Source organism: Carettochelys insculpta, chromosome 4 (assembly GCF_033958435.1).
Source record: "Carettochelys insculpta isolate YL-2023 chromosome 4, ASM3395843v1, whole genome shotgun sequence".
Taxonomy (NCBI): domain Eukaryota; kingdom Metazoa; phylum Chordata; order Testudines; family Carettochelyidae; genus Carettochelys; species Carettochelys insculpta.
This window is the reverse complement of record NC_134140.1, coordinates 76,801,951-76,826,933: the sequence shown is the minus strand read 5'-3', so window position 1 is coordinate 76,826,933 and position 24,983 is coordinate 76,801,951. Positions and strand designations below refer to the sequence as shown.

The following is a 24,983-nucleotide window of genomic DNA, read 5'->3' as shown; positions in this document are numbered from 1 at the left end:
TAGATATACTGGAGCTCAGAGGGGTGTTCAACACCTGCAGACACTTTCGAGACCATATACAAAATAAAGTAGTCGGGATCAGTACAGACAATACCTCCACCATGTTTTGTATAAATCGGCAAGGAGGAGCTCGGTCCCGTGCCTTATGTGCGGAAGCAGTCCGGTTGTGGAACTGGTGCATCGCCAACATTATAATCTTGAAAGCCTCATACTTACCAGGCGCCCACAATGTGAAGGCAGACCAGCTGAGCAGGCGTTTTGCACTCACGCACAAGTGGCAGATCCGTCCCGATCTGCTACGACCGATTTTTCACGCATGTGGCTTTCCCCAGATAGACCTGTTTGCCACTCAACACAACAAGAAGTGCCCACGATTCTGCTCCAGGGCAGGACTGGGACGGGGGTCCCTGGGGGACGCATTCGCGATCTCGTGGAGGGGCCCCCTGCTTTACGCTTTTCGTCCCACAGTGCTGATCCACAAAGTCTTGCAGAAAGCCAGGAGGCAAGGAGCCCGAATGATCCTGATAGTCCCAACGTGGGATCGACAGCAATGGTTCCCCCTACTCCTGCGCATGTCGGACCGTCCACCGATCCCCCTTCTGGTGGCGCCGGATCTGCTCACGCAAGCTCAGGGGTCCATAGTGCATCCGCACCCCCAAGGCCTGCGACTACAAGCATGGTTAATCCATGGCTCAGCTCCCTAGAGAGCACATGTACGGAGGAAGTGCAGCAAGTCCTAGAAAGTAGCAGGAGGACTTCCACCAGGAAGACCTACAAGCAGAAATGGACTCGCTTCACGGCATGGTGTTCTACCAAACAGCTAGCCCCCCTTTCGGTGTCTATACCTGTGATATTAGAGTATTTACTGGACCTCAAGAGAGGAGGACTCTCACTATCCTCGTTAAAGTTCCACCTTGCCGCCATTTCGGCGTTCAGACACGAAGAGGAAGGGCACACGGTGTTCGCCCATCCCATGGTTACCAGGTTCCTCAAAGGGTTGGTAAACCTATACCGCCCTCGGAAACCGCTTCCACCTTCGTGGAACTTGGACCTGGTGCTTAATGTGCTAACGGGACCACCGTTCGAGCTCTTGGCCACGGTTTCCCTCCGCCTCCTTACGATAAAGACGACCTTTCTTCTCGCAATCACGTCAGCTCGCAGGGTGAGCAAGCTTGCGGCAGTTATGGCAACGCCACCCTGCACTGTTTTTTCCAAGGAGGCGGTAACCATACGGCTGCATCCAGCCTTTGTTCCCAAAGTTTCTTCTGAGTTTCACATTAACGAACCTATTGTCTTACCCTCGTTTTATCCAAAGCCTCATAACTCTAACACAGAGGCACGCCTACACCTCCTGGACGTGAGGCGGGCGATAGTCTTCTATATAGACAGGACCAAGTCCTTCCGGGAAAACGGATAGACTCCTCGTCTCTCTCGCTCCCAAATCGAAAGGAGAAGGTCTCTCTCCGCAGAGAATCTCAAAGCACATCGTATCCTGCATAAAAATGTGGTACGAACTCAAAAAGACTCCTTTACTGGCCACTCCCAGGGCTCATTCCACTAGGGCGGTGGTGGCATCAACAGCCTTTTTCAAGGGCGTTGCGCTAAAAGACATTTGCAGAGCGGCGACCTGGTCATCCTATGACACCTTCGCCAAGCACTACGCCCTTCACAGGGTATTCCAAGAGGATACCCGTCTCTCAACAGCGGTCCTCTCGGGGACAAGCTGCACGTAATCCGATTACCCACCTCCTATCTTGGGTTACTGCTGGGGAGTCACCTAATGTGGAGCACCCACGGGGACACTCGAAGAAGAAAGAAAGGTTACTCACCGTAGTAACGGTGGTTCTTCGAGATGTGTCCCCGTGGGTGCTCCACCACCCGCCCATCCTCCCCTCTTCGGATCTCTGTTTAGTGTTTTTCAGGAGCATCCGAGGCGGTTGGTCAAGGAACTGGCGGGGACCGGATCGCGCACGTGGCCAGGAGCGCGCAAGGGAGCGGCGCGCACCAGCGCATGCGCGGTCCGGCAGAAACTGCTTGGAGGATCCGATCTGCGGTGCCGGGCGATCCCGACACCTAATGTGGAGCACTCACGGGGACACATCTCGAAGAACCACCGTTACTACGGTGAGTAACCTGTCTTTCATTAATCTATTCGTAAGTGGGAAAGAATGGCTTTAGAGGACTCATCTGAATGTTTTTATTTTAAATATTTGTGTGTGTATTTAGGCCACAGAAAGTGAGGCTGGTGATATGGATCTAAGTGGATTACCAGAGACTGCAGTGGATTCTGAGGATGACGACGATGAAGAAGACATTGAGAGGGCATCAGACCCTCTGATGAGCAGGGATATTGTTAGAGACTGCCTGGAAAAAGACCCAATAGACAGGACAGATGATGACATTGGTAAGTTGATACGAAAAGTATCGAGAGAAAATGGGAAATTGAGCCTCAGGACCTTTCTCTAACTTACTTCCCAAAACTAACACAAAACTTAGAGTCGGTCTGTGTAACAAATATCCAACTTCTTATGAAATAATTAATTGGTTTAAATACCAAATGATTGGTTTCACAGGTTACATTTGGATAATTAGAACAAATAATGGTATAAAATAATAGATGATAAGCTGAAAGCAAAATTAAGCAATTCAATTTTTATTTTATACTAAATACTCCAGTGGTAGGGTACAGATTTTAGGTTGCAGATCAATGTTACAAAATATTCAATTAACCTGAAAGAATGCAAATATTCAGTTGTAGCACAAAGTTATGAAAATAACAAAATATGATTTAAGATATTCTACTTCAACAAGATAAATAGATTTCTTGAATTTGTTGAAGTATTTTTTTAAATCTATCGGTTCCCAAATTTATAAGGTTTACAACTTTCTAATGTCATAAAACTAGACTCCGCACGCACTCTCTTTCTTCCTTCTAAAACTTTGCTCCTGTTTGCTTCCCTCTCCCTATTTTCTCATAACTTGCTGCTTTCCCCCTTTCTCACTGCTTAATCTTTTCAAATTCCTTACTCCCCATCCAGATGGGCTCCCTGTTCTCTTGAGGTAGGATGGGAACTGCAGCCCCTGACATGGAGTCTGTGTGCCCACAAGATGCAAGTAGGAGGCAGTTCTGGCTCAGTAGGTTGAACAGGTTGATGAGCCTGTGCCTCGCTGTCCATGGTAACCAGACTGTTCCTTGTCCAATTGGTATATTTGACCGAACACTGGACAGACCTCCTTTCCAATGGACAGTCCAATCGAAAACCAGACACATGGAAACTCTACAAGTTTGGATTCTTCCGTGTGCTTGTTTGAAAAAGAATGTGTGAGTTTGAGGGGGATAAATACAGTATTAATATATTTAATTTTTTTTTCTGAAGAGCTATCTTTACTTATCTTTTGTTTTGACTCATGTTACTCATTGGGCTTTTTTTTCATTTTTCAGAACAACTATTGGAATTCATGCATCAGTTGCCAGCTTTTGCGAACATGACAATGTCAGTGAGGAGAGAACTTTGTGCTGTGATGGTATTTGCAGTTGTGGAGAGGGCAGGAACCATAGTACTAAATGATGGGGAAGAGGTCAGTAGAATTATTTGCATTAAATCTACTTTTTGTGCAAACATTGTAGAACCTGGAAACTTTTTTTTTGCTTGACATTTGGGCATTCATTTATATCTGCTAAAAAGTATCATTAGCAAGTAAATCATTTGTATGCCTGTTTTGTGTAGATGGTGGGTTTTTTTCACTTCAATTTGCAAAGGATTTTCCAAACACCCAGATCATCTTGCAAAACAGGTGCAATATAACTTAAAAATGTTCTTAATAAAGGCTATACAAACATATGCATTATTGATGACCAGAACTGATTTTAAATGCTTTTTATTGTTGAAGTTTAAGTGTGATTTAAATATAGCCGTGGTTTTTAGGAATTGTAAAATGTTTTGTAATTCTAAGTCTTCATGAAAAGTTAATACTAGAGCCCTTAGGGAGATAGAAGGAATTGTAATTTTTTAGGCAAACTAATTCCTCCTCCTTTTTTGTTTCCATAAATAGTTGCTAAAAATAAATGAACGTTTTAAAAATTTGTGGTGTTTATGCAGGAAGCACCATGCTAAAATGTTAACTGAGTAGGTGGTGGTTCTTTTCACCTATCCTGCACCGTTCAATTTCTAGCTGGACTCATGGTCAGTTATATTGAATGGTTCTGTGGAAGTGACATATCCAGATGGAAGAACAGAGATACTATGTATGGGAAATAGTTTTGGTGTTTCCCCTTCCATGGACAAGGAATACATGAAAGGAGTGATGAGAACCAAGGTGGATGACTGCCAGGTAGAGTATTTTACTCCATATATATTTGCAAAACATAAATAAAACATATAATATATATGTTACTGTCCTTACAAGTGTTCCCTGCATTTTAAAAATGCTTGTGACAGAATATACATTAAGTCTACCAGAAAAGCTACAGAGAGAGGCCTTGGAATCGTTCCATAGAGTAATTTTAATGGACATTTTCTCTCCAATAAATTTTATTCTAAAATCAAGTCACCGCTTTTTTCATTTTAAATGCAAGAATGATTTTGTTCTTAGTTGGGGTGGGTTTTGCGCATATTTCTAATAGGTTCTTTGGTAAAGGTGAAGTAGACTACATATTCTGTTTAGTGCTGAGTGCTTGAAATGTGACATTAAATAGAAAATAGCCTTAGAAAAAATAAATTAATTTTGAATTATTTTGAGAGAAAATATAAAGATAATACATGAATTCATCAGAAGTCTCAAATACATAATGTCAGTGGATCCGTTAAGAAAAAGCAGCATAATGTATTACTACCCTTTTGTTTGGTAAATATGATTTCAAATGAAATGCCAGTTCAGTTTTTGGTAATTACAAACTTATTCCAGTTCAGATTCGCAATTCATATCCCCTCTGCATGAATGGATTTACGTGGGCAAAGCCCAAGAGAAAAACATCAGTATCTAAAAGGAAAAGGTTCATTTTGGACCATTTATCAAATTATTTTACGTGTAGTGCATTTTCCCATAAATACCAGCTGTCTAGTGAACACAGTACGATATTTTGCCTAGCCTAATGTAATGTCTCTTTATACCTAAATTATCCAAGTGGTGTTAATATATTAATATATTTCTATAGCATTTTTGTTGGTGCCTCAAATATAAGTTGAGAGATTCTTTTGATTTCCTTCATAAGTGGCAATTTCTGTTAGAATGTTGTACATTAAACAGGTGTCTTAAGCAGAAGGAGAATGGTCTACCTTGGAAAGTAAATATTTTCATCTGAAAGTCATTATTTACTGGGTATTTATGCTACTCATAAAATAAAATGGTAGCATTCTCTTTATGGCTTGCTTGATGTATTTGTCATTACTCAGAGAATAAAAGTGAAAGCTGTAGTCATGGTGCTATAATTATAGATATGGCTTTACTTCCATTGATTCCCTTTTTTAATGGTCCTGAAAAGGAAGAAAATTTTGCAAGTGGTGTTTCCTTCTTTTGGAGAAGAAAATTCAACAATACAAATATTATATGGAGATACTACATCATTGAGATTCAATTTATCTTCCATTGCCTTGAGGCAAAAATTATGGTGGAATGTATCATGCTTGCTCATTCAGCTGTTTACTGCAGTACAGTTATAGAGTTTTGACCATCCATGGCTTGAGAAGTTAACGTATCTTCAACAATTGTAGAACACTTAAAATTCAAGTCCAGGCAATTTTTCTAAAGTCTCAGTGTTCTGTGCCTTTTAATGGGTATGCTTGATTATTCTTTCCAGTTTGTGTGCATAGCCCAACAAGATTACTGCCGCATCCTCAATCAAGTGGAAAAAAACATGCAGAAGGTAGAAGAGGAGGGGGAGATTGTTATGGTGAAGGAGCACAGGGAACTTGATCGCACTGGAACAAGAAAGGGTCACATTGTCATCAAGGTAACAAAAAAAGAAAGAAAGAGGAAAACAGGCACTTCATAGATTTGTATGAGATCTCCCTGAGTGAGTGAAGTCCGGAATTAGTCGAGCTATGCATTTGAAATGCATTCTGTAACTTTTTATCTCTTTTCCTTAAAATTTGCTGCTCTTTGGGGAATTTTTGGTTATGTTTTAAAGCTTATAAATCTTATTACAATGGTCAAGCTGTTTAATGCATTGATGACTGGATAAATAATGATACTATGTTCAGTATTTCATCAAGATGTTAAATGAAAATTACGAAACTATTCATGCTAGTTTAACCATCAAACTTTTATTTGTTATAGGGAACATCAGAAAGGTTAACAATGCATTTGGTGGAAGAGCACTCAGTGGTTGATCCAACATTTATAGAGGACTTCCTTTTGACCTACAGGACCTTTCTTTCCAGCCCAATGGAAGTGGGCAAGAAATTGTTGGAGTGGTTCAATGACCCTAGCCTCAGGGATAAGGTTGGGAAACAAAAAAAAAGATCTAAAACTTCTGATTATGAACTCACTTGTGTTTTTATTTAGTTAAATATTTTCATCTTTGAAGCAAGATTCCTAGATTCAGTTGAACCACTAACTAGATAGTACATGAGGAAATGCTGGTTGTAGAAAATTTGTTAAATCAGGCAAATAGGTATTTAAAAAATATAAGACAACTACCTTTAAATACTAACTAGGGGGTGTTGGAGGCATGTTTATCAATTATCAGTCAACTCTGTATATTAAGTAACTGGTTGTAGAAGTATCAATCAGCCTTTTAAAAAAAGTCATCAGCATTTCAGTGTATTATAGTCCAGTATAGCTTAGTGGTAAATTGGGGTCTATATATGTGTCAGGAAATATTTCCTTGTCTTCTTCACAAAATAATAATTTAATGCTAATGACTGTTTAAAATATGAATAAAAGGGAAAAGACACCAGGCTTTATTCTCCCCTCACTTCACATGGTGCAAAATTGGTGTTAGCGCCATTGAAATCAAGAATATGGAAATTGGAGGAAGAGGAAAATCAGATCCCCTGTATCCAATTATAGATGGGACTGTTGCTGCTGCCCACTATTAAGTTTCTCAGCACTGCATTTTTAAAATCCTGTTACCAGTTGTTTATAACTTCGCCAAAATGTAAGGCTGCATCTATAGTAGAGTTTTGTCAACAAACTTCACAGAGCATGTACACAAAATACATTTTGTCAACAGAAACTGTTGACCAAAAAGCCATGTAGACATTTGGGGGAAGAGCTGGGCTTTTGTCATCAGAGCAGGTCAAAAGATCGATCTGCTTTTATGTGTAGACATGATCTGTCGACAAAAATTTTGTTAGAACTGCTCTTCCAACAGTAACTTCTGTAGACAGATGCTTCTAGTGTAGGTAGCCTAACTGTTCAGGTGAAATTAACTTTCTAATTGTAAACTTGTCCATTCTTCTCTAATAATAGATTAGTTTCCTACTGCTTAATGTCAAGAAAGCAATGTAAAATTTCTCCCATCTAACCTCATATAACATAGATTTTAAAAAGTTAAGCAGCCATTTCAAATATAAAACATTTAATGGAAAGACCTTCTTCTCCCCACCCAAAATAAACTAAACCATGCAGTTTATGTTGACCTGAAGTTGCTGTATAAATCTGTTCAAATGTGAGATTCAATGGTGGCTCATGATGCAGTAAAAGATTTTACGCTTGTTTTACGCTTTGGGAGGATTTTTAAAACATTTTAATTCCAAACCTTGGGATGAATTTTGATTCTAGGATAGAAAAATAATTCAGAAAGGAAAGCTGTGATATCTTCAGTTCAACAGATTCTGTATTCTTCCTCTCTCCCACCTCTGCTACATGGAACAAAACATGAATCAAACCACTATAATTGAGCTGAATGTTCTAAAAGATTTTGTAAAACTGTTTCTTATATGCTTTTGGTTTGTTGGTTTTTATTAAATTTCTGACAGTGTTTTTTGCTATTTTGTATAATAATTTTCAAATTTAAAAAAAACAGATTCTGTGGCTACTTGTATTTACAACTTAGATGTGACAAGTTTTGTTCAGTTAGAACAACAATATTTTGTATCCATAAAATTGCAGAAAGATTGAAGCCACGTAGTAGTGGGTGACTTATTTTAATAACAAATCTCAAAACATGGCTGTGGATTGTTAAGGCAACAATGCTATCTTTATCTGACATCATTTGCTTAGGAGCTGCAGCGCACATGTGAAATTCTCATTGTTAGGAACCCTTTAAATAGGCAGACAGCCTAAAATAATTAATTAGTCTCAGTGGTATGAATCTGAGGAATTACTCTAAATTAGCTTGCTTTTGTAGGTAAGCAGGAATGTACTTGAGAACTCTGAGAATCCATAATATAGTAAACCATTGCAGCTACAATTCATGTCAAGATTGGGTTGTGGATGCTTCAGTCTCAGATCATTGGCGCAAAAGACTGTAATGGCTTTGGTATTGTGTAAGTGCATTCAAGTGGCAGTTGTATTGTCATCACATGATTAAATTCTGCACAAGCTTTGTTAATGAAAAGCACCTGTTGGTGATGCTTAGTATTTTTTTCTCAGTAACTCGCTTTGCAAACATGGTGGGTTACTGTTCTGCATTTTAAAAACATAAATACAGGTTGGACCTTCCTGGTCTGGCACGCTTAGGATTTGAATGAGGGAATTTGTTGGACTGTAAGGGGTAAGCCTCCAGGCTCTCTTCTTGGCCACCATCCCTGCTTCCTGCCCCTTAGGTTGCCGGGATTGGGTGGCTCCACTTCCAGTCAGTGAGGCCCAACTCCCCACCACAGAGCTGCTTGCAGGACTCCTTGCCTTGCAGCCCACTTGTGGGACTTCACTCCTGGCCCACCAGCTGGGCTGTGCTCTGTCCACCCCAACTCCATGCTCTTTGGCACATGGGATCTCTGGTCTATGGGCTCCCTGGTCCAGCAACATCCATGGTCCTGCCAGACCACAGGTTCCAGATCAGAGAGGTTCAATCTGTATGTTGATTGAACTAAATCTAATTTTAAACCGATGGGATGAAAATGCTGCTGACTGAAGTTGCAAGCTGGAGCAGAAAATTACAAGTAGCTGTATTGTGATTAAAATCTGGAAAGGCAAAACAATTAGCTTAGAAATGAAGTTGAGTGTCTTGAAAACCTGTACTCATCAACATGTGGTATGGATGTAAGACCTGGGTGATAACAGATTCAAAGAGAAAGATATTGGCGTTCGAGAGAAGTTCTTATAGGATGGATTCAGAGGATCACCAGCTATGAATTATATAGGAAGATACAGCCAAAAGAGAACCTACTGCAGAAAGTTATACAACCGAAGTTACATAGTAACAAAGAGATAGCTGTGTTAGTCTATATTCTATCAAAACAAAAAAGCAGTCCAGTAGCACTTTAAAGACTAACAAAATAATTTATTAGGTGATGAGCTTTTGTGGTATAGGCCCACTTCTTCAGACCATAGCCATACCAGAACAGACTGGTCTGAAGAAGTGGGCCTATCCCACAAAAGCTCATCACCTAATAAATTATTTTGTTAGTCTTTAAAGTGCTACTGGACTGCTTTTTTGCTTTAATGGAAGTTACAGCTATTCAGGCATATCTGCAGCATACACTAATGAGCAAAAAGTCAAGACCCTAGTATTTGGCATAATGTATGGTTCAAATAGGAGAGACAGACCGTGCAGAGAATGGGTCAATGACATAGTAGATTGGTGCAGAGCTAGTTTACACAAATGAAGCCACTTCACACTGGACAGGGGAAGATGGAAGGAAATATAGTGAGGGAGGCATCAGACACCAATAGACGCTCAGCCCAGGGTTGTTGATGATGATGTGCTTGAAATGCTGACAGATGTTTAGCTATAGAGGTACTGCCAAAAAGAGTCTTTCACTGTGGTATAAGTCCTTAATTGTATCTTTAAAATAAGGGAAGAAACAAAAGGATTTTTCCTAAACCACTGATCAAAATGGGTGGCAGAAAGGTAAAGTAAGAAAGCAAACCAACCCCTAGTCTAAAGGTGACAAGAATAAATTAATCCACTAGTAAAACTAATGTATATCTTTTGCCTTGTGTAAAGACTTTTTACTTTCTCTTGCAGAGGAAGACACCTATTGAAGTTGATAGCTTTCCTAAAGCTAGAGAATAAAATACTGAAGAATTTAAAATAGAGCAAAGCAAACCCTGCTTCCTTGTGGAAGATGTAATTCTCTTAAAATACAAGAAAACTTGTAGTGCATTGACTAACAACTGCCACAACATGAGTATAGAAGGTCTTTGGTACCAATACTTGTTTGTGTATGCTTCAGGAATTACAGCGAACTATGTAAATGCTCTAGTTCTGGGGATGTAATTTTCCATTTTCTGGCAAGTTTGATGTAGCCAGAATTACCATTTTAAATAAGTGTGAACTTTTTAAGCACAGTTTTAGGCCTTTGCTCATTTTATATCTCCTTATTGGTCTGCTGGTAAAATGTTATGTTAGTGGAGTTTTCATTGAACAAAATGTTCAGTTTTCACAACTAAAATACATGGAACTTGGAAAACAACATGTTTAAAAGCTTTAAAAATTGAATTTCTTTTCTGAGTTTGTACCAGGATAAAATTTTCCATTATTAATTGCCTTTCAGGTTACACGGGTAGTATTGCTGTGGGTGAACAATCACTTCAATGATTTTGAAGGAGATCCTGCTATGACTCGATTTCTAGAGGAATTTGAGAACAATTTGGAAAGAGAGGTAAAATAATGGGGTTCTGTAAGGAAAAGAATTTGGGAAGCAGAAGTTTCAGGCTATTGAGTATTTGTGTGTATTATTTCATTATGCCATTTCTGTTTTCCCCTTCAGAAAATGGGTGGACATCTGAGGTTATTAAATATTGCATGTGCTGCTAAAGCTAAACGAAGATTGATAACATTGACGAAGCCATCTCGAGAAGCCCCTTTGCCTTTTATCTTGCTGGGAGGGTCTGAAAAGGGCTTTGGAATATTTGTTGACAGTGTGGATTTTGGTAGCAAAGCCACAGAAGCAGGCTTGAAACGGGGTGACCAGGTACCTAATTTGAAAGTTTATCAAGTGGTATTCTTGAAATTTAAATATATTTGAATTTGAGCTATTTTATTCCTTTTTCACCGCCATCAGTGCTCTCATGTAAATCCATAGTCTAATTTGCTGCTTCTCTCTTTGTTTGTTGAGAGAGTCTAATGTTATCTGTGTTTCATTAAATAAAAATAGTAAGTTGTTGTCTTTACATTTTTTAGATACTGGAAGTGAATGGTCAAAACTTTGAAAACATTCAGCTGTCAAAAGCCATGGAAATTCTTAGAAATAATACTCATTTATCTATCACTGTGAAAACCAACTTGTTTGGTAAGTTTGAGAGCACATTTTTCTTTTGGTTTTACTCTAGTAATCCTTTCAGATTGAGCCTTTAGTTTGGTTCTTGTGTTAGGTATACATAAAGGCTATGTCTACACAGTGTGCTGCTGCTGGCAGGGTCATGCACTTGACAATGCATATGAGGCATCCCTTTTGTCAGGGATAAGGAGCTGTTGACAAGGGGGATTTTGGTTGACAGAACCCTGTCTGCACAGCTGGTTCTGTGGTGACAGAAGCCTCTGCCAGGACAGTGATCACATGAGAGTATGCAAATGAGGTGCATGATTTGTAAATGAGCACCTCAGTGTATTGTCCAAGTGCCCTTGTTTGTATGACCCTGCAGGCAGCAGCACACGGTGTAGACATAGCCAATGTGTGGGACTAATTTATAATGAAAAAAGAAGAAAATCTTTAACTAAACCATTTGCACTATGGATGAGAAGACCACAAAAAGATTTGTAAGTCCTCAAAGCATTTTATAACACATGAAAGTGGAAACTGCTGAGAAAATATAACTAATTTTTACTCTCATCGTGAGATTTTTTAAGGCCAGTAAGAACCACTATGACCCTGACTTCCTGACACACATGTATATGCATAAACATTCTAGAAACAGACCTCTCTTGGAATTCTGGTTATTTGTCGTCTTTTCATTTGTCTTCGTCTTCCCTTTTTGTATTTGGTCTGGCTCACATTCTTTCAGATCTCACCCCACAGTCAATACAGTCAAGCTATATGCATCTGCTTACAAATATGAGAATGAATCCCACTTCCAAATCTCGGTCACAAACATCTAATGGCTAGTGGTGTGTGGACATCATCTCTCACTTCCATCAGAAATTAATCATTTAGAATCTGATCCTGTCTGATTGATGTGACTGGATGCATCAATTTCAGCAGGGCTGTTCTTGGGACTCAGTGCTATACCCAGCAGTAAGCCCTTCTAGGATAAAGCCCTTTACTCATATACTTAGGTTTTATTAGAAGAGAGGATGGATTTGCTTTACAGGTTTTTTAAATGAACATGTAAACATTTTTGTATTTCAATTAAAGTTATATTTTTAACGCTTAATGAAATTTGCTGAGCAGACTTTTCTATAATATTTAACAGTAGATTGGCACGGTGCTTTGTACATTTTTTTTTCAAATAGTTTTCTTTGAGAATATGCTGCTTATCCTTTTTTGTTTCTTGTGCAGTTTTTAAAGAACTTCTAACAAGATTGTCAGAGGAGAAAAGAAATGGTGCTCCCCATTTGCCTAAAATTGGTGATATTAAAAAGGCTAGTCGTTACTCTATCCCAGACCTTGCTGTTGATGTGGAGCAGGTGATAGGACTAGAAAAAGTAAATAAAAAAAGTAAAGCCAACACTGTTGGAGGGAGAAATAAACTAAAGAAGATACTTGACAAAACTCGAATCAGTATCCTGCCTCAGAAACCATACAAGTGAGCATTTCTTAATTTCATCTAAAATGTTTTGTTTTAAAACTTTTTAATTGTAAGAATTAGAGAAGGATATATATCTTTTTAAGATTCAAAAATGTTAAATTTGCAAAATGTAGGTGGTTCATTGCTCTATGAACTGTACCTGGTTAACTTAAGATATTTGTGTTAGTTATGCTTCTTTTGGAAAACTATTAGTACTACTACTTGTATTTTTATAATGTTCCTATCTCCTGAGGTATCAGAGTGCTAAGAAGCTACATAAGCAATTTATGATTGTAGTCAAGCTCTTCCTCCTAAACACACTTGTGGTATGTGCTTGATATTTTGCTGTATGTTTCTTCCATGTACTCTACTCCTTTTCTTCTGTTTCCTCAGCCACACTGAGTTATTCCTGGAGTTACGCTGACTGTTAACAAGGAAGCATCTTATGGAGCTAAATTTGTTTTTGAGAGAGTAGGAGGGCAAACAAATTGTGTTTGCAGTTGTTTCTTAACAGCTGTAAAATTAGTGCATTTCTCCAGCCCATTGGCCTAATAGGATCCACACACTACCATGTGGGAGACCAAGTTACAGCCCCAAAACCAAATTTTCAACCCTGATGCTTCAGTGATGTTGCATATGATTATATCAGGACTAATTTTGGTCCCCAGTCTCTCTTGCCTTAGGCAGAAATGGAGTCTTTCAGAAATGGTGTATTTAGAGCCTAGATAGAAGAAATGTGTTCTGGTGATAAACAAGTGTGTGGATAACCAGTTGAGGAAGGAGTTGGATGTTGTTTTATGGGAGTCGCTTTTAGTCTTTCACAATAGAGTTCTGAGGAGCCTAATGGGGCCACGTTGAAGACAAGGAGTAGTTAGATGAAAAGGTTGAAATGCCAGCCTTCCCCATTTCCAGCAGAATAGCTTTGATGGAATCCCAGATGAGTAGGTGATCCAGTGGAAGCAGTACTGCCTGTTGCATCATCACTTTTCTCTTCTGTATCCCATAGGATACTGCCCACAGTCACGGATAGGGAAGTGGGGTCTCAGGTACTTTGCTCCACTCGAAACAGAACTGTTTCAATTAATGCTTAGTTGGGCTGTCAAGGGATTATAAAATTGATTGTGGTTAATCATGCTGTAAGACAATAGTAAGAAACCGTTTGTTTAAATATTTTTGGATGTTTTCTACATCCAGCGTGTAAATTTTGTGATATGAGATACAGCAGTGGCACCCAAATGCCTTTTCTCATTTTCAGGTGAACATTGTAAACAGGAAGCATGTATCTCCTACATATGTAAATGAACTTCTTTGTCTAAGAGATTTGATGAACAAGAAGTAAATCTGAATAAGACCTGCGTGTAGGCTCTAAAACTTTAAATTGGTTTGGTTTTTTATCCTGGTTGGGTGACCAAAAAAAAAAATCTTCCTTTCTAAATTGCATTTTTATGCTACAGATTGTGCTGTACTATTTGTATGATGTTACTTGCAAAATACTATTTACCATTTTACAGTGCAAATATTTGTAATCAAAAATAAAATGTCAGCACTGTATGCTGTATTGTATGTTGATTTCAGTTTCTTGAAAACATAGAACATCCAAAATATTTAATAATTTTCAGTTGGTATTCTATTTTTAAGCATGATGAAAACTGCATTTAATCACAATTAATTTTTTGAGTTAATTGCTATTGGCAACCCTAATGTTTAGGTTTTAAAAACTAACAAAGAAACCCCGCTATGTAATTAGTGAAGATGTTACTGGATGAAAGGGAAAAGGGAACAATTTTTTTGCTTTACAAAAAGTAAATTGAAAATAAAATTATAAAATGCTACTACTATATAATTTTAAAATTAAATTTACTTGAAAATTTAGATAGACCACTGAAATTAAGGTTTCAGATATTTTTAGAAGAAATTTCTGTTGATTTATCTCAGACTCCTGTGTATGAAGTGGAATGTGTAAATCCTTATAAAAATAGCCTAATTTAATATCTGATTCTTAAGTACTTCTCATTCTTTATATAACCAGTTTTGTCCCCTTTAGTTCTCTGATGAACCAGACATATCATTCACTGGATTTTGCCCTGTTCTCTGTCAGTCTTACTGATTGCATCAAATTCATTTCTCTCCGTGCGATACTTGTTTTTATTTTCTCCATTTTTCTCTTCCTCCTCAAACTTTGCTAATTCCTCTATAGGGGCCTGTTTGGGTCTGAGTCAGAAAAAAAAATAGTTGATCTATAATCTCTTTTCCTTTCCTAAACTTAAATCCCTGCGTTATGCGTAGCATTGTATATTCCTCAATCCCGTTGCCATTTCAGTTCTTTGTTAATGTGTGATCTCTGCATAAGGTTGAGTAGTTACAACTTTTTCAGCATGTACATCCTTTACTTCCTGAAAGTCTCTAGTTTAGTGATCTTAATAATTAACAACATTTCACCATTGCTAGGAATTTACATTTGCAGTTTTTGAAAACCACCAATAAAATGGAGTGGAGCATTTCATTTACCATTAAATGGTAAATATATTGGTAATGCTATTAATGGTAAAAACCTATTAAATGGTAAAATCACTGCTTAAAGGTAAGAAAGTATATATTTAAAGACCTCTTTACATTCTTTACTATCCAAGCAGGAAATGTGCACTCTTCCAATTGCTGTCTTAGTACAGTAATAGTGTACCAGTGCACAATAGATAGATAGATAAGTTAAATTCATTTACTTTCCCTTCAAACTACAGCCTTTTTCCCAGTATTCTACACAAATAAAATACTTTGACCAACAGTAAGTTAGTTGTTGTGGCACCCAGGATCTTGCAGAATTATTATTTTAAAGTTTGATTTTCCTGGTGTTTACTACATGCCTGGTACAAATTTAAGAGAAGTTTGGATGTAATGAAAATAAAATGAGTTTAGATTCTTTATAAGAAAAAGAAATAAGAATGAAGCCATGGAACATAGCATCTGCTTAGCAATATAGAGTAGAACTAAGCAGTTTAACAGGAGGTAAAAATCAATTTATCTGAGTGAATCTGCCAGAGGCATTTAGTCAGGCAGAGTGTCATTATCTCAGCATGAATGTAGACTAAACATGGGTGTTACCACCAAACTCTATGAAAAATTTTGCAGGAAGTTATGAGAAATGTTTCCGTTATTGGATTTTGCACTTGAAAGCGGATCCAACAGCATGGATGTGTGGTAACAATCTGCCAAATATTGTTGACTGTTGTATGAATCTCCTTCACCACTTTTACAGCATTCTTTGCTTTGTGTGGCCGTATCCGATTTGGCCAGATCCTGCTTCAGAAATCTGTTAGGTTTGACGTAGAAGGTAGAATGGTTTTACACCTTAGCATATTAAACATCTATTTTTTTCAGTCATCATTTCTTAAAGTTAATTTGCACATATAAACACAACCTGTTTTTGAAAAAGGTTATTTTCAGTAATTTTTTGATGAGCAAGAACTTTGTTTTTGGAAAGTGATACTCAGTCCATACAAAGTCAAAAGTTCCCTTTTCTCTCTCATTCCAACAACAGAGTGCTGTGTAGGATAATGGTTAAGATATTGTTAGGATAATTATACAATATCAGTCTGTAGCCAGAGTGGTGCCTAATGCTGGCATGGGGTATGTTCTTTTGGTTTTTTTTTTAAATTCGTTCTCTGGTTTCCCAGGCTGAGGAAGTACTAACAGTAAGAACATGGGGCTTCTTCTTTGAGTAGTATCCTAATGGGTGCTCTGCTCTAGGTGTAAGTGCATCCTCGTGATGGAGCTCACAGATTCTTATGTAGTGGTTTCCCACACTGTGCATGCACAAGAGCACCTGCTTGTACTCCTCAGTTCCTTCTCTACCATCCTCAGCTGCAGATGGAGCTTCATCCTCTCTGCAAAACAGAAGTTAGATAGTGTTTAGTGTTTTTCTATAATTTCCCCAAGTTTCTCTCCCAGTTCTCTTTGCTGTTAAAAGGAAAAAAATTACACCGTTAGTTTGTTAAGCTTTTGTTGCTGCGTCACTGCAATGCTGGGCTCCCAGGGCTTCAAGCAATGCAAGACTTGCGAGGAAGCTATGCCAGTTCCCGATGGCCATGCTTCCTGTGTTAACTACCTGGGCAAGGGTTATCAGGCTCAGTCCTGTGTACACTGCTCCAGCTTGACTGCCAGAGCTTGAAAGAATCAAACTGACAGACCTGTATGAGAAGTCTCTCCAGCCGGCGGACCCTGAACAACCCCCTGATAAGGGCTCAGTGCCAAAGCCTAAAGGTACAGGCTGTAAGCATCACCTCTGCCTTGGCTAGCATCTCTCTGACACAGATCTGTCCCCAGCCCACTCCTGGCCTCCAGTGCTGTCATCACGGGCTGTGCCATTGGAGAAATCCATGATGGCTTCACCAGCACCGTCTGCCATGGCAGCGCCTCATAGGATGCTTTCCAAGCTGAGCCACAAGTGTTTGGCACCACCAGCTCCTCCAGTTCCAACTGCACTGATGTCTGGGCATAAGTGGTCATTGGTCACCACAGCCCCACCCTCAGCACTGGGCTTCAAGCATAGGCAGCACTGCTGAAAGTCTCACTGCAACACCAGCATGACATGCAAACCTCAGCACCTTGGACAATCAAGGCTGTGACTCCACCTCACTCCCATATGGAGACCTCATTGGCAGTGAAACAGTGCCACACCAATGTGCTGTCTGAACAACCGTCCCCACCAGGGTGCTTTGCTGGATCCCAAAAAGGGACGCTAGCTCATCAGACAAAGCAACTTTGGTGCCATACCCAATGCCACCAAACTCTTGGCACCACTTTTCCACAGCACCACCTGTCTCACCACACCTGTCACCATGCTCAGGTTTATCACGGGGATGAAGCACCTCACCCCTTACTCCAGAAAGAGGTGGCTCCAACTGCCCAATGTCTTCTCCTCCCAGCACTCAAGCCCAACGGACTCTGTATGGCAGGACATCCCACCTACTATGGCATGTGCTCCTCCACCTCCTCTGTCGTTTGCACACCACCATCAGGCAACAGAGTGGTCCTCATGGCAGGCATGGTCTCCCCTTTCTTACACCCAGTCACCTCACCCATCCACCTTAGCACCATACCAATCATCTCAGTACTCTGGTACTGAGGACACCCTGTCAGAAGTGGGACGGGACTCCCTACTTCACACCTCCTCGTACTCACCCAATGACACAGTGATCTCCGTGTCACCCCTTGCATTGGTGATGCCAGGGACTTTCAGGATCTCTTTTACAGAGTGGCCCAGGCCCAAGACAAAGACTTACAGGAGGTGCCAGTTAAACAGCACTAGCTCCCGTGCACACTTGAGCAGCTTCTTTCTTCATCCAGGGTAGAGCTCCCTATGGATGAAGCCATAATGGACCCCTCTGATGTCATATGGCAAACACTGGCCTCCGTCCCTCCCATGAAGAAAAGGGTGAACAAAATGTACTTTGTGGCCTCTAAGGATGCAGAGTTCTTACTTACACATCTGCACCCTAAATCTCTGGTGGTGGATGCAGTTTGCAATAGAACCAAGTCATCCCGCTCTATCCCCGAGGACAAAGCCATCAATAAGTGGGACGTAAGGGGGCGTAACTTGTATTTGTCCAGTATATGTCTCCTACTTGTGATCCTCTGTACAGCTATGCTGGCTGACTATGACTATCAGAAGTACTCCAAACTCCAGGAGCTGGTTCCAGCACTTCGAGAACACCAACTCCAGGCCCTTGTAGGTATAATTCAGGAGGGGCACACCATTTCCAGTATGGTGGTACAGTCCACAATGGATGTCACAAATATTGTGGCTTGGGTCACGGTATCCGCTGTGGTCATGTGTTTCACATCGTGGCTCCAGTCCTTGGGAGTCTCTCAAGAGTTGCAACCAAACGTGGAGGACCCCCTGTCTGATAGACATCTATTTGCCAAGAAAAAACGACGATGCCCTTCATTTTATGAAGGACTCCAGAACCACACTGCATATGCTGAGCATGTATATTCCTTTAGTTAATCAGGCCCGCTTCTCTTATCAATAACTACGTGAGCACTTACTCCAGCACCAGCAATGATCTGCTTCAAGCAGCGCCAAAGACACAGATCTCAACAGTGACATTCTGAAAGGTAGCAACACTAACCACAGACATCAAAGCAGCAGTTTTGAAGGCATGGTTGAGAGTCTGGGAAATCATTTAGTTCAGGCCAATGGATCTGCAAATCAAACTTTCCATCATTGCCTCAGCACCCTTTTTTCCATCGGTGGTAGGCCATCACCACAGAACTGGTAGCTGGGGTATTCCATCTCTTTCACCTCCATATCTCCCACCTGCCCCCCTACCCTGTCCATCTTCAGGGACTGCTCTCACGAGCATTTGCTCAAGCAGGAGGGTCAGCACATTCTCCACCTGGGGGCCATCAGACCAGTTTCCACAGAGTTTTGGGGCAGTATGGTGACTCTCTCTACCATTATCCTGGCCTTGGACAAAAACAACTTTCTTGCAGTTTTTAACTTACAAGATGCCTATTTTCATCCAGCACACAGATGCTTCCTCCGCTTCACAGTGGGACCTTGTCATTACCAGTACTGGGTTCCCCCATTTGATGTCTCTGCCGTGCCTAGTGTTCTCCCCAAGACTCTGGAAGTGGTAACCGCACATTTGTATCAATGGGCGTCATCTTCCCCTGCCTGGATGACTGCCTCCTCAAGGGCCTGTTGTTCATCAAAGTGCAAAACGTGGTGCACATCACCATGGGACTTTAGATCAATTTCAGCTTCCACATAAACTGCAAGTCCACACTCCAGCCTACTCAGTCTCTGGAGTTTATAGGAGTGCCTATAAACATAGTCACTGCCAAGGCCATACTACCTGTCCAACAGTTCCGGACTTTGTGCAACTTGATTCAGGTGGCACAGTTGTCATGCAGTCACAGTTTGCACCTGCCTCACACTGCTGGGTTATATGGCTGCTGCTACCCATGTGACCAAGCATGGCTGGCCTCTTGCTACACCTCAGCCAGGGATTCTCTCTCCAAGTCTGTGGCTACTGTACCGCGTGTCCTTGCATTGCTCCAGTGGTGTATTTGCCCAGGCAATACCCTCACCAGTGTGCCTTTTAACCAACCACCCCTGTCCATTAGCCTTACTATGGATGCTTCTCTTTTGGGATGGGGAGGGCCATCTGGGCTCCCACACAGGGCAAGGCAAATGGTCATTCACAGAACATTTGCTCTGTATCAACCTCTCTGGAGCTCCAGGTGGTTCGCTATGCATGCAAACATTTCCAATGGTTTTTGGAACACAGGTTGGGCAACATTCTTACCGACAACACCACAGGCATGTATTACATCAGTCACTGAGGGGGAGTCTGGTCCCATCCCTGAACACAGAAGACATAAATCTGCGGGTGTGGTGCATTCAGCATTGGGTCATCCCCATTGCCACCTACCTCCTCTGTGGATGCCCTCAGTCAATTGTTCAGTGACCATCACAAGTCAGAAATCAACACAGTCAACACACTCAGCCATATGTTTTGCCTCTGGGGCCAGCCCTGCATGGGCCTGTTTGTGACCTGCCTCAAAAGGAAATGTCACTAGTACTGTTCCAGTGAAAGACTTGGGAAGCACTCTCTAGAGGATGCCTTTGCCATCAAACGGGATGTGCCCCTTCTTTATGCATTCCTTCCCATTTTCCTAATTCACAAACTATTAATGTCAAGCAAGACCGGTCCCACCTCATCCTGGGAGCCTCAAAGTGGACCACATAAACTTGGTACCCTTACATCTTTTGGATGTCAGTAGTGGCTCCTTATCCCTTTCCTCCTTGACTCAACTTTCTGTCTCAGGACTTTGGCTGCATGCTCCATCTCAAACCTCTCAAGCTATGCCTTCATACTTAGCTCCTTCTTGGCTCCAAAATGCCAGACCCATGCTCTCAGAAGGTAAGAAAGTTCTTGTCAACAGCAGATGGGAGTTGATGTGCAAACCCTACTTCTACAAGTGGTGGCAGGTTTCTCATTGGATGGATGCTCATCATTTTGTGCCTTCTCATGCTATGCCCCTTCTTGTTCTCCTGGACTGTCTACTCCACCTACTTGAGTGAGGACTAAGGATGGATACTTGTTCCTTGCCCAAATCTTTACCAAACATTTTTGACAGGTCTCCAAAACACCTTTCTGTCAGTTTGCCCCCTGGTCCCTGATTGGGACCTTAACAACATACGTCACTGATGCATGAAAATGCCTTTGAGACCCCTGGCAACATGCACCTGGCTGCACCTGTCTATGAAGGTCTTATTTCTAGTGGCCATCACGTCAGCCAGCAGAGTTGGGGAGCTTGCTGCCCTCATGATTGAGCCCCACTACACTGTCTTTATCAAAGAGAGGCACACTTCAACCTCATCCCAGGTTTCTCTCACAGGTCCCTTCTTCATTCCACATCACTGAACATATCCACTTATCAACGTTTTTACCAAAGCCACACTCTGACCCTACATGCACAGCATAGCACATCCTGGACATCCGCCGGGCCTTGGCCTTCTATGTTGACCGTACAAAGCCTTGGCACAAATCTCCAAGACTCTTCCTGTCCTTTGCAGAGTGATCTAAGGGCTTGCCCATTTCACTCACACTTGTTAAATAATTCCCAGGAGCTGTCACCACTCACTCAATCCAGACAATGTCCTCTATTACTGCCTTTCTCAAAAACGTGCCCCTTATGGCCATGTGCAAAGCAGTCATGTGGTTTTCCAGTAATACGTTTGCTAGACATGGGTTTTTCATATTCCGTCGCTTCCCCCACTCCACTCTGGGTGACTATAAATGGAGGTGGGTTTGGAGTACCCACAGGGACACTACTTGAGGAAGAGGAGGAAGGTAGTCACCTTGTGCAGTAATGATCGTTCTTCAAGATGTACGTCCCCGTGGCTGCTCCACTTCCCTCCCTCTTTTCCCTGCTTTTGGAGCATTCTGCTCTAATCGTCAGGTGGAGAAGGAACAGAGGAGTCTACGCCATGTGCATGCCAGATAGCACAAGGAGGCGCAGGAGACCATGATTATAGAAGAATCTCTGAGCACGGGTGTGAGGACGCACTGACACCCAGAGAGGAGCACCCACTGGGGGGACAACTCTAAGAATCATCATTACTGCACAAGGTGAGTAACTTCCTCTTATTTGCACTGGGTAAGACACTTAGGCTGTGTCTACACAGCAGCATTATTTTTGAATGAGCTATTCAGGAAGAGATGTAAATGTGTATTGAAATAGCCTTCAGCTCTTTTGAAATAGAGCATCCACACTTACTAAATGGTGAATCACATTTAAGGTGCCCTAGGTAGGCCCCCTTATTTTGAAATAGCCCCTATTCACTGTCTAAACAGCCCCATTCCAAAATATCTGTTTCAAAATAGGTGCTATTCCTTGTAGAATGAGATTTACAGAACAGCATAAGCTGTCAATTTCAAAATTATTTCAAAATAGTGGTTTTACTGTGTAGACACTTGCAAAGTTATTTTGGAATAGTGGCCATTGTTCTGAAATAACTTTGGTGTGTAGGCACACCCTTATAGTGTAAGCGTAAAATGGCATGACTAAATATGCTCTGAGAGCCTTAAATAAAAATGTTAATGTAAAATGTCAAATACTTCCTATGGTATTCATAGAGATTTTCTCTTTGATGGTTGAGGAACTAACCCAGATTTTTAAAAACGTGTACCTTCAGTCCATTCATACTGAGGTACTTTAACTCAGTGGCCTAATTTTCAGGTGTGTATTGGGAATCCAACTGTTTGTATTGAAGTCAAAGTTGTGACTTAAGAACCGAATGTGGATCTAGGATTCATTGTAGTAAACGTTGGCCTTTGATGAAAATATTTTTAAAATTCAACAATCTGCTACAGCAGTTGCCATTGAACAGTCAAAGCTTTCCCCTTAAAATGTTATATTTGAAGTTCTGAGTTGCATCCCTCTGAGAACTCAAAAGGTTGGCTCTCCTCATCAAGGCCATGTTCTTCTTCAAGTGATTGCTCATGTACATTCCAATGCTGGTGTGCATGCAGGAAGGTGCAAACTTAGCGGAATTCTTTTTCCCCTAGCCAGTAGCCATAAGGTTGGTGCCACACCCCCTGGAGTGGCACCATTATGGTCTCCAATATATACATCACCTGACCCTCTCCCCACTTAGTTTCTTCTCACCACGGTGATGGTTGTTGGAATTCCCTGTGCTGATGCAAGCAACCTTCCTAACTTGTAGCTCTCATCTGTAGATAATTAACAGTTTTGTCATAAACATTAGTTAGGTAGTTACTGTTGTCAGTGTCTTGCGTTATATAGTTGTTGGGCCCAATTTGGGAATGCTGGTTCCTCCCTTTTGCGGCCTCAGCACCAGAGCATGCCCAGGTCTCCGGGCTTTAAGGCCTATGGAGACTGTGGTAAGCGTATGACGAAGAGTGATCCTCACTCAGCCTGTCTGCAGTGCCTTGGCGAGAACAGTACCATTTGCAGGACTTTTAAGCCGAGGACTTTAAAAGATAGGGTGCAACACCTCAATGCCCTCCTCCCTTTTGGACCACCTGGGCATATCACGAATCTCAGGGCCAATTTCCCAGACTGCACTCTGGGGCCCCGTTGGTGCTGGCAGCATCCGGGGCTTCCTGTCTTACCTCAGGAGGCACCTTCAGATGAGTTGGGGGCACCATAACAGACGGTGCTGATGGAACAGTTGACACCAGGGGACAGACCAGTATTGGTGCTGCCCCACCTGCAGCGCCGATCTTGGTGTCACCAGCTGTGGTGCTGGCTGCCTCGATGTCGATACCCTCGACCTCAGTGCTGAATACGTGGGCCCAGTCAGTGCCAGTAAACTCTGTGGCCTTGGCACCTCACCCACCTGCGTCAGCTTCAGCACCACCCTGGTGGGCTCCATGGTGCTGACGACCCAAGTGTTTCCCCTGCTGTTGGCAGTGTGTATGGACCCCTTAATGGCCATGGACCCAGTGGGTTGGGACAGGCTGGCATCTCTTCATCGTCCTCACCGAACGAAGCAGTGGTGGGTTTCTCTGCTTTTCTAGTATTAGAGGATGGTCGGGCACTTCAGCAGCTCCTTTGTAGTGTGGTTCAGAACTTGGGTGTCCAAGCTGAGGAGGTGAAAGACGAGGTGGAACCTAAGACTGACAGTCTGTCATCCACAGTTGCCTAGACTGCCAAAACCGTGTGGCAGGCACTGGTGTCTACCCAGCCAACCACAATGAAGAATGAAAGGTGGTATTTTGTCCCCTCTGAGGAGAAGGCCCTTCTCCCAAAAACAGAGAAACCAAGAAATTGGACTTGGATGGAAGAAGGACTTATTCTATGGGGTTTCTCAGTTGTATATAGCAAACCAGCAGGCCGTGGTGAGCAGGTACTCTTTTAATGCAGTGTCTTCACAGTCTAAATTTTTGTAACTGTTTCCTCCGGATGCTAAATGAGAGTTTACTGTGGTAGTGGAGCAAAACAAACTCATTTCTTGAAAGCCACACTGGATGCTGCGGACATAGCTACCCGGGTTGTGGCTTGTGGGATTGCCATGAGGACATGGTTACAGGTCTCCGGCCTGTCCACAGGCAGTTCAGAAGACCATACAAGACCTATCCTTTGCAGGATCCACTTTTTCTGCAAAAGACTTAATAGTTTTAAAGACTGAAGAGCAACCCTAAGGTCTTTGGGCCTTCATGGTCCTGCAGCGCAGTATAGGCGCTTTACCTCCACCCCTTTCCTAGGCAGTTTTCACAGCAGCAGCAACAGCCAAGGGACCATAACAGAAGATGGGGTTGTAGCAGCAGGAGGTTCTCTAGCGAGCCTGGCCAGGGTCAGGGACATCAGAAGTCCTGTTCCTCCTTCCCCGGCCCCCTCACACCCCGGGGCCAAAGCCAGAATTTTGATGGTGGGGTCCAGAGCATTGAACCACTTCACACTCTGGATTCAGGACTCCACTTATTTACTTTTTGCCTATCCCCTTTCTACCCTGCCTGGTGCTGTATAACATCAGACCAATGGGTACGACACACAGTGGAAAGCGGATATGCTATCTGGTTCGCTTCCTACCCTCCTTCTCTGTCCCTCTTCAGGGACCCCTCTCACAAGAATGTGCTCCCCCAGGAAATCCAATTGCTCCTTGATTGCTGTGTAATAGAGGAGGTCTCTTCCCCTCACCCTCAATTCAAGGGTCAAAGGTTTTATTCCCT

General features: G+C 41.8%; 1 protein-coding gene across 7 annotated transcripts in view; it reads left to right on the top strand.

The window, feature by feature from the left end:
- The window catches only part of RAPGEF2 (Rap guanine nucleotide exchange factor 2), a 400,682-nt gene that overhangs the window by 327,164 nt on the left and 48,535 nt on the right, over positions 1-24,983 (top strand). For all 7 annotated transcript variants that reach the window (XM_074993114.1, XM_074993110.1, XM_074993113.1 and 4 more), the window contains 9 exons: positions 2,227-2,404; positions 3,443-3,579; positions 4,174-4,332; positions 5,798-5,950; positions 6,277-6,441; positions 10,605-10,712; positions 10,821-11,024; positions 11,234-11,342; positions 12,549-12,795. In XM_074993114.1, the coding sequence (XP_074849215.1) occupies positions 2,227-2,404; positions 3,443-3,579; positions 4,174-4,332; positions 5,798-5,950; positions 6,277-6,441; positions 10,605-10,712; positions 10,821-11,024; positions 11,234-11,342; positions 12,549-12,795 (1,460 nt within the window). The remainder of the gene's footprint in view (positions 1-2,226; positions 2,405-3,442; positions 3,580-4,173; positions 4,333-5,797; positions 5,951-6,276; positions 6,442-10,604; positions 10,713-10,820; positions 11,025-11,233; positions 11,343-12,548; positions 12,796-24,983) is intronic.